The following is a 10,075-nucleotide window of genomic DNA, read 5'->3' as shown; positions in this document are numbered from 1 at the left end:
CGAGCTCTACTAGCTTTAGCTGCTAGCAAATCTTGGAAGCTGTGGCAGATGGATGTCAAGAACGCTTTCTTACATGGAGAACTTGACAAAAACATCTATATGGAGCAACCAAGAGGCTTTGAGAACAAGATCCATCCTGAGCATGTCTGCAAATTAAAGAAGGCACTATATGGCTTGAAGCAGGCTCCAAGAGCTTGGTATGGGAAAATTGGTGAGTTCTTGGTACAAAGTGGTTTTACAGTTGCTCCTTCAGATTCTAGTTTATTTGTGAAACAAAATCATGGAAAACTAGCCATAGTGCTAGTATATGTGGATGACTTAATTATCACGGGAGATCACTATGAGGAGATCCAAAGAACAAGAGAGAATCTGTCTATCAGATTTCATATGAAGGAGCTTGGAGAACTCAAACATTTTCTTGGACTCGAAATAGAGCAGAAAAGAGAAGGATTATTTCTGGGACAACAGAAATATGCGCGAGATCTTTTACAAAAGTACGGAATGCTTAATTGCAAACCTATCTCAACTCCGATGGATCCGAATACAAAACTACGAGCAGATGAAGGAAAAAGTCTTCAAGATGTTACCATGTATCGAAAGATGGTCGGAAGTCTTATTTATCTCACACTAAGCCGGCCAGACATATCTTATGCAGTTGGAGTGGTTAGTCGATACATGAGCAATCCGAAGAAGCCTCACCTTGATGTTGTACGACGCATCTTAAGGTATGTTAAAGGCACTATTAACTTTGGCATTTTGTACAAGAAAACAAAAGAATGTCACGTGACTGGATATTGTGACGCTGATTACGCTGGAGACTATGATACACGACGATCAACAACTGGATACATGTTTAGTCTTGGATCGGGAGTAATATCATGGTGCAGCAAGAGACAACCAACTGTATCCTTATCAAGCACCGAAGCAGAATATCGATCGGCAGCATCAGCAACACAAGAAATTACTTGGTTGAAGCAGCTAATGGAAGATCTTCATCAATCAACAGATTATCAAGTAAAACTTTTCTGTGATAATCTATCAGCTATTCGATTAGCAGAGAATCCAGTCTTCCATGCAAGAACAAAACACATAGAAGTGCACTATCACTATGTACGCGAGAAGGTCCTTGAAGGGGAGATCAAGATGGTGCCAACAAAGACAGATGAACAAGTTGCAGATATATTCACCAAGAGCCTAAGTAAACCAAAGTTTGAAAAATTCAGAGAAGCACTTGGAATGGTCTGCAAGACATCGTTGGAAGAAAATTTGCATTGAGGGGGAGTGTTAAAATACAATGCAAATTTAGAATAATATGGAATTAGTAAATGTATATGGGTAAAATATCTAGATATTAATATGTATATGAAAAATATCTAGATATTAAAATGTATAGAAAAATCTAGATATTTATATGTGTAAGAAATATCTAGATATTTATATGTATAAAAATATCTAGATATTTATATATCCATGGAAATATCTAGTTTCTAGAAACTTCCATGGAGTAGTATAAATATAGGTGGTGGGTTCATTTGTGTAAGGTGTGAGAGTTGTGAGGAAGTAGAGAAGAAGTAAGGTGAAGAAGTAAAAGAAGAGTGTGAGTTAGTTCATAATATTGTAATTGTTTCTTTGTAATTATAAAAGCGTTCTTCGTTAAGTTTCCCATTTAAGCCTCAGTTTGTATTTAAGTTCTTAGTGCACTTGTGTTGTATCTATTATATGGTCGGCTCTGCCGCCTAAGTGATATATGGTCGGTTATACCGCCTGAATGATATATGGTCGACACTGTCGCCTAAACATTATTGTGCACTAAGGATTCATAAAATTAAAGGCTAACCAACGTCAAGTGTTGGTGTAGTGAGTGTAGTATAATCTAGGTCCTCTGTAGTGGGTGTGTTGGGCTCGTCGAAGCTTCCAACACATGATACCAAACTCCAAATTTTTACTCCAAAAAGTCAATATATCACAACCAAACTTGGTACCAAATTTTCTATACAGCAGAGGACAGAAACCAATATCCATATTATCAAAACAAACTAAAACGCACAAATAATTACCCAAATTCAAAACAGAGTAGCTATATAACTTATGCCAAGAAAAACATCAGAAATAATACCTGACATGGTGACTTTTAAAAGTCAAGAAACTTCTAAAAATGTGATCCATTAAACTGTATCAATTTGATTAGTGCACTAATCACCCTGTATCAAATCAGCAAACTTCATCTCATCATTTCAAATTTGTAATCAATTAATCAAACACACCTATTCAGATTCATATATGATCTAAACCTATTCAACTTGAAATCATAAATCATTTTTAGGCTATTAGAATGCGCATCATTTAACACATAACTTTAAAAGATCCATACTTCAACACATCACATTTACTATACACATAACTTTAGAAGATCCATACGTGATACGTCAACACATCACATTTACTATAGGGAAAAAGGTATCATGTAATGGTTCTGTTCATGGCATAACAGAACATCACAATCATTATTAAAATTACTTAAATAAGTAATCTTGCTAAACTTAAAATGCGATAATGTATACAACTAATACGGAGTACTAAATATGACATGAATCAATTACAAAATCCACCCATTTCGGCACGCATACTTGATACTTGGGAGTACAGGCAAAAGCAAGTACATGTAAAGGTAAAAAACTTTCACACAAAATATTATTTACTTCTACATATAAGTAGCAATTTTGACCCATTTATTTATATATTGTATCTTTTCTTTTCATCATCATCATCATCATATGAACAAAATACCACCTTCATTTACAATCATCCATCGTTGTTCTTATTACTTTTACTATTTACATTCATAAACCAAATCATCTATTCTATTACATAACATAGCTACTGTTCTACCATATAATTGTAGAAGAATGAAATCCCGTGAGTATTTATTGAGTACAATACATTAACTAACTAAACCCTAATGGCCCATCATTATAGTTGGATTGGGCCATATTAACATACCACATAACCTATTTACATTCTAATACACTAGTAATAATTACATATGTATCAGATACAAAATAAAACAAAAGTTTGATACAATACTTTTTTGTCTATATTAATTTTGAAAGTTAGACTTCCAAAAACTCCAGATCTAAACATTGACTATACATAAATTTTTAGCAGTGTGAATATCTCTAATGTACCATATATGGACTTTGAATTTAGATAATTTCTTACCATAAAAAGATCACCCAGATTAGTGTTCGATCACGAAAGTTGGCCTTTTCTTGGCTTCAAAACTCTGCAGGACCCCTTTTTGCGATTTGAAATCCAAAGATGAGATAGAATCTTGACATCCATCATTATATCTTCATTCAAAATTTCCGTACGGCTTTCAGGCTTTTCATGAACGATTTTATTTCTCCATTTCCAAACCATCCATATGAGAGTATACCTCGAAGCCAAGTTGATTGAATCGTTCAGCGTCACACCTGTCAGGAAACTTGCAGCTACACGCAATTATGGCTCCATTCAAAAATCAGCAATTCTACTAAACTCTAACATGTCCACAAACTAATAGCAGCTATAACTTACATTATGAACCCAGAACATGCAACAAATCATCTCTTCATTTAGTTATATTACAACATACAATTATACAAACCAAAGACTACTTAAAGAAATAGAGTAAGTATTAAACTTCATCTTATCAGTATGACAGAGCTACTAAACTAAAATTACTCATGAAACACGAATATATTAAACACTAAACATCCAATTCTATGCAAAAAAAAAAAACAATGTTTTTACAAAGGCATATTCTATCTAAATATATATCACATATAAAAAAAAGTATATATGCATTCTTTACATTCATATGCATTATGTGATATCGAGTTAAAATGTAGGTGAACATAATTAGAACCGTATGATTGCATTTCTATCCGACATTTAATCAAACACATTTCATGCATTTCCATAATAACTATTTATATTCTTTTTTGGCATTTGCTATAATCAAACACAAAAGAATAGGAGATTTGTTGTTAAAAAATACATGCAACAAAACACAGTCCATGTGAAACACCAATGTGCTTTATAAGTTGAATTCACTTTGTTCATACATACAAGTAGTTGTATTAAAACAAATAAAAAGTTTTATGAAGATTCAAGTGAAATTAGGTAACTGATCGACAAGGCAAACTATCCTTGTATACATCCACCACCACCACAGTTTACATCAAATACCATATAAATATAAATAACAATAAAATTAAAGATATAATAATCAAAATTTAATAAAAAGAAACCCAAAAATAAATAAATAAAACGATAAACTTACAAAATCATATTTAAAACCAACTGTGCCTCAATCTAGTGTCGAATGGTTTTCAAATACATCTATTAGTATAATTGAACGAATTCGATACAATGAATCTGGCCATGGATGCTTTATACCGCAACAATATTGAAGAAATAGCATGAATCGCCCATATCCAAAAACTATACCTGGCAAACGGGTCGAGATGGGTCGGGTTGGGTCAAAGATCAAATGGGTTCGGGTCGAAATGGGTCATGGGTCGAAACGGGTCAGAATTAAAATGGGTCGAACGGGTTGGGTCGAGACCCGGGTCGGTTGGGTCGGGCTAGTAAAAATTTTCTTGTTTGCATTTTTTGATGTATCTTCCGAACACGAGCCCCGAAAACGGTCGCCAAAAATGCCCGCCGAAATCGCGCGCCGAAATCGCCCGCCGAGATCGGGCGCCGAAATCGCCCGCCGAGATCGGGCGCCGAAAACGCGCGTCGAAACCGCGTGCCGAAAACGGCCTCCAAAAAAGCGCGCCGAAACGCGCAATGAAAACGCGCAATAAAAACGCGCGCCGAAAACGGGCGACGAAAAACGCGCGCCGAAAACGGGCGACGAAAAACGCGCGCCGAAAACGCGCGCCGAAAACCCGCGCCGAAAACGTCCGCCGAAAACGGGCGCCGAAAACGCGCCCCGAAAACGCGCCCCGAAATCACGCGCCGAAAACGCGCCTGAAATCGCGCGCCGAAAACGTCCGCCGAAAACCGCACGCCGAAAACCCGCACCGAAAACGCGCCCCGAAATCGCGCGCCGAAAACAGCCCCCGAAAACGCGCCCAAAATCGGCCCCCGAAAACTGCGGCCGAAAACCGCGCGCCGAAAACACGCACCGAAAACGCGCGCCGAAAACATGCGCCGAAAACGCCCGCCCAAAACGGTCCCCAAAAACGCGCGCCGAAATCGGGCCCCGAAAACGCGTGCCGAAATCGCGCGCAGAAATCGCGCGCCAAAAACTCGCAATAAAAACGCGCGCCGAAATCGCGCTCGGAAAACTCGCGCCGAAAAAGCGCCCCGAAAACTGCCGCCGAAAAACGCGCGCCGAAAAACAAATCTTTTGAAGTGAACCCATTTGGGTCTTCAAGTAATTTTTGTATTATGTGATTGGACCCATTTGAGTCTTTAAGATATTTGTTATATCATGTGCTTGGACCCATTTGGGTCTTCAAGTAAACCCAATGGACCCATTTTTAAAACTTTGGGTCCATTTTGCCAGGTCTACCAAAAACCAATGCAGTGACCGGACAACCTTCACTCGATTAACATCACTTAGGTGGTTTTCTAGCAACGCGCTGCTGAATTCAGTAGAGCAAAAAAAAAAAAAACCCCTAAAATTTGTAAATTCACACAATCGTCAAATTAAATATGTAGTTACAAACAAAATTAACAGCGACACGTACATGTATTCAATAAAGCTTCTGATATCCCACCTTATGCCTTTGAGTCGATGCTATATAAAGAAACCATCCATGCCGTTACCCACGTCCGTTCCTGCGCCGATAAGTACACGGGAGAAATTTCACCAAATTTATATCAATAAGTGCGTAAAATTACGTGGAATAAATTAGTAGTAGTGGTGATATCTTTTACGACCGCCGGCAGCCATATTGGCGGTTAAATGGTTGTGTGTTTTTCATTTTTTAAGAAAGAGACGATACAGTGTTGGTTGTCTCTGTGTGGTTAATTGGGTCATTCCTCGGGACACGTGTTAAGTTGTTGTACTTTAAGCTAATTAACTACTGTATGAATTAATCCTTGATTTACATGTGGAAATTGATTAGCAGGTAATTTGTTGATGTGACACGTCGGATTTGTTTTTTAGGCTTTGTAAATTGTAGAGAAGAGAAGTATTGTTTTCAATTTATAATTACCTACATTGATTATAAGTCATGTAAACTCGTGTACTTGAATCGATTTATTTTAAAGCTTACAAATACTATATACAATATAGTGATTATAACAAGTTAATGGAGATTCATCCCTAAAAAAACCTCGAGAATTCGCGGGTCTTCAGCTAGTTAAGATTAAAAAGAAGTCGGAAGGATTTGACATCTTGCAGAGGGAGGGCCAGGGAGTATATCGAAAAAAGCCAATAAGGAAAAATAAATAAATGAAAACCAGCATTTCAAACACCGGTTTGCGAAGTGACATTTTTTTAATTTTGTTTGCACCAAACTGACAATTGAAATGCCGGTTTGGTTTGACAAGTGGCAAACCGGCATTTAAAACACCGGTTTTCCCATTTTTACGAATTTCCCATTTGAATTTCTATTTATGTAAAATAGTATGAAAATATTACTATTTTAAAAAAAATAATTCTCAAGCCATATTGTTGTAGTATGATACAAACATCTTCAGTTGGCGCAATGTGTTAGTCCAATGGTTTAGACAAATTTTTCAACGTTTATGGTTGATTTGATAGATGTGGCACTAGATTAAAGATACATTGATGTAAGTAGAGTTACGGTTAATTTGAAAGACTTGGTTGATGTCGAGAACGTTGCTGCTGCTCCTACTGGTAATATCATTGAGGGTTCCATTGAATCGACTGAGTTAGGGACTGAGCTACCTTCGGGTTTCAGTCCTTCGTTTGTTACACAAAAGGTTTTTTTTCGCTAATAAGGTCGATGAGAATGTTTCTGGTTCTGGTATTCGTTTCGGTTCTTTGGAACAATGTGATAGCCCCCTTAATGGCCGAGGCCCAACTTTAATGTTACTTTGGACGATGAGGTGATTTGTTCGGATTTGGATCCAAGGGTTATTGGGCATCCCTCGCCCTCTGTTTTGGCCACGAACGGCAAAGGTGGTGCGGTTTTGGATGATAAATATATGGGTTTTGTTGAGCTTATGAACAGAATGTCGAACTTGGGTGATTCAAAGGATGAGGACGAATTGGATACTCGGAAAAAAGCAAATAATCAAGGTGAAGGCGTTTGTAGGAATTCGAAAAGAAGGACTAAAGATAAAGACGTTTCGTGTTCCTATTCTCTTAATGATTATGGCGACGATTTGGATTACGGAGAAGCGATCCAAATTTTGTTTATGGATCTTCAAGTTGCTAATCGGTGTGGAAGTTCTTCGAACGTGGTTGACGATGGATCTTCAAGTGCGCTTACCTTCAAGATTAATAATCGTTCAGGCAAAAGTATTAATTGGGAGATCATTGATGGTAAATTTAAAAATGCGGGTCCATAGGTTCTTTTGGCTTTTTTCTCGCCCTGGTTGTTGATTCGTACGATTATGTTTTTAGCCTATGTGTGTTGATATCGTGGTCGGGTTCTTGTTTGTATGTTGTATTTTTTGTTCGGTTAAGGTTGGTTTCATTAGGTGCGGCTCGGTTATAGATAGTTAGTTTGTTTTACCGCTTTCTAGGTTTGAGCCTCATCGGTTTCATTATTGTACTTTTGGTTGTAGACGTTTTCCTTTGAAAAACGTCTTCGTTATCTATACGAGTTTTCATTTTTTTCACCAAAAAAAAAAAAAAAAAAAAAAAAGGTCTCAGTTTACGTAGCATATCATTAATTAACTTTGTTACAAATTAATAATAGTATTTTGAAGAGAGTTCTGCACAATAACATTACATACATGAAGGATGATAAACATTCTAGTGGAACTTAAGGCTGGTCAAGACATTGTTGTTGACAGGATCAGACAAATGGTCTAGAAGGTTCTGGAAAGGTCCAACTCCAGTCACCAAACCCTGAATGAAATAGCCCAACACTGCCAACATAGCCAATCTACCATTCTTGATCTCTTTAAGCTTCAATTCCTTCATTGACTTCTCATCTTTACCGAATCCTAACGGGTTGAAAAATGGCCCGCCCGGGTACGCTGGGTCGCCTGACCCAGAAAAGCCTTTTTCCAAACCCAAAAAGTATTGCTTTCCCATTGACCCTGGGTTGTACCAATCTTGAAGTCTTCTGTGTTCAGCAAAGCCCATTAGTGCCATTTCGAGTACAAATAGTGTGAATGGGTCAGCCCAGTAGTTGTACGTGCCGGCTGGGGGAATAACACCAGTTTTGAACCATGGGAGGGCGGTTTCGGCTGGGATGAGCCCAAGCTTGCCTAGAATTTCGGGTGCAATGGCTCCAGCTGCACCCAACATAGCGAACCGTCCGTTGATAACTTCTCCATAAGCTAGCCATTTGGGCTCAATAAATCCTCCAGTTCCTTCTGGGTCTGAAAGACCAAGTGGGTCAAATCCAAAGTCACCTGGAAGACTGAAAAAATCATAGATTCAGGTAAAACAGAATAAAGAATATATGCTTTAAATACTTACATGGCCCAAATCTTGATCTTTAAAATTGTTGTTTAATAGTCCATATAACATACTACAAACCTATATCCAGTTCTATATTTTAATGTAATTCTTTATGTTGAAAGCATTTAACTTCCACTTATAAAGTCAAACGATATCTTTCTTTGTTGTTATAAATCTTTGTCTTCAAAATCGGCATCCAAAAACATTATCAGATAATCACAACTCCTTTTCTATATCTAGAACTTATTATAAAGTTTAATCAACTATCCAAGATTTCAAGTCAATCTTTAAGTTGAAAAGCACTTAAATTTAACTCAGTCAAATTCTATTTTTCAGTTGTTGAAATAAATCTTTAACTTCACAGTAGATATTTGATCAAAAATACCAAACTTTCTAGTAAGTAATACTTAAACATCACAAATTCTTCATAATAATTAATAACCTGATCTGGCTAGATTTCATCTATCTTTAAAGTTGAAATTCAGTAGCCATCATGACTTCAGTAACCGAACAAACTTTAAACATAATATTAGGGAATTACCTTCCATCCAGGTAAGAAAGAGATTGCTTGGATGCAAACCATAGCTGTCTGTTTCCTTGCTGATACACATAATAACATGCATATAAATATAAACAATAATAATAAGGCATCAACTAATATTCAAACTCAAACACGAAACACACATGCATGCACATATATTATATACTCCGTAATAAATAGCTATATAGCCTAGTGGTTAAGTTCATGTACAAATAAATCTCGAGGAGGTTAAGGAGGTCTACGTCTGAGTAAAAAATTTCTCATTCCCGGCTAGTGTGAACAGATAAAACCTTATCCGTTAACCCGTTTTACATAATATAATATAGTTAAAATGTACCTTAACAGGAGGGGTTGATGCAGCTTTGACAAGAAAAGATAACTTTCTTGAAGGTGTGTAAACTGGCCTTGCACCAAAGATTTGCCTAGCAGACTCCACTGAGGAGGTAAGTGATGATGATGACACCAAAGCTTGAGTTGCCATTTTCTAGCTTGTAGATGCTGGATGATGATTAATTGTGTTCCAGTACCATTTGTGAAAGAGAAGAGGGAAACATAAGGAGGAGGGTGAAGGTTGGTGGTGGGCCAAGTGAGGTATTGGTTGTGGTTTGTGTTGAGCCAACTTGAAATTTGCAGATGAGGTTTGGGATCTTTTGTTCCAATGAGGTTTGCACATGTGGCTAATCTTTGGCTTAGATAAGAGATTTTTATCTGCCTTATTTATGTCCATGGAAATTTGACTTATGTTATTTAATTGTAAATTGTAAAGTGTGGTATTGTTTATTGTTAGAAACAAAAAAAAAGGCTAAAAACCAAAAATGTTACAAGATGATTTGGTTACATAGATTATATATGAATAGTATACTTATTTTATCTGAAAAACATGATAAAAAATCTTATTCATTTGCCCCGTTGTTAATAGAATTACTTGG

At 37.0% G+C, this 10,075-nt stretch overlaps 1 protein-coding gene and 1 long non-coding RNA gene across 2 annotated transcripts; both read right to left on the bottom strand.

Moving 5' to 3' along the window:
* Positions 1 to 1,944: 1,944 nt before the first annotated feature.
* LOC139886132 (uncharacterized) lies at positions 1,945 to 4,480 on the bottom strand. The gene is made up of 3 exons (XR_011772285.1): positions 4,325 to 4,480; positions 3,220 to 3,484; positions 1,945 to 2,201 (listed from the first exon to the last, which is right to left on the bottom strand). It is a non-coding gene; the product is annotated as an uncharacterized lncRNA (long non-coding RNA).
* Positions 4,481 to 7,840: 3,360 nt separating this feature from the next.
* LOC139886131 (photosystem I chlorophyll a/b-binding protein 3-1, chloroplastic-like) lies at positions 7,841 to 9,701 on the bottom strand. Its single transcript, XM_071869873.1, has 3 exons — positions 9,484 to 9,701; positions 9,147 to 9,205; positions 7,841 to 8,564 (listed from the first exon to the last, which is right to left on the bottom strand). Exons 1-3 carry the CDS (start codon positions 9,625 to 9,627, stop codon positions 7,949 to 7,951), a joined length of 819 nt encoding a protein of 272 aa, XP_071725974.1. The 5' UTR covers positions 9,628 to 9,701; the 3' UTR covers positions 7,841 to 7,948.
* Positions 9,702 to 10,075: the final 374 nt, after the last annotated feature.

This window comes from Rutidosis leptorrhynchoides, chromosome 1, assembly GCF_046630445.1.
Source record: "Rutidosis leptorrhynchoides isolate AG116_Rl617_1_P2 chromosome 1, CSIRO_AGI_Rlap_v1, whole genome shotgun sequence".
NCBI classification, from domain to species: Eukaryota; Viridiplantae; Streptophyta; class Magnoliopsida; order Asterales; family Asteraceae; genus Rutidosis; species Rutidosis leptorrhynchoides.
Note: the sequence above shows the minus strand (reverse complement) of the source record. Positions and strands in the feature narration are given on the sequence as shown.

What these genes read in the sequence shown, in the direction of transcription:
- LOC139886131 (XM_071869873.1), bottom strand. Translation starts at nt 9,627, where the DNA reads ATGGCAACTCAAGCTTTGGTGTCATCATCATCACTTACCTCCTCAGTG. An exon ending in CATCAACCCCTCCTGTTAAG is followed by an intron (nt 9,206 to 9,483) that starts GTACATTTTAAC and finishes TATGTGTATCAG; the next exon opens with CAAGGAAACAGACAGCTATG. An exon ending in CTTTCTTACCTGGATGGAAG is followed by an intron (nt 8,565 to 9,146) that starts GTAATTCCCTAA and finishes TGATTTTTTCAG; the next exon opens with TCTTCCAGGTGACTTTGGAT.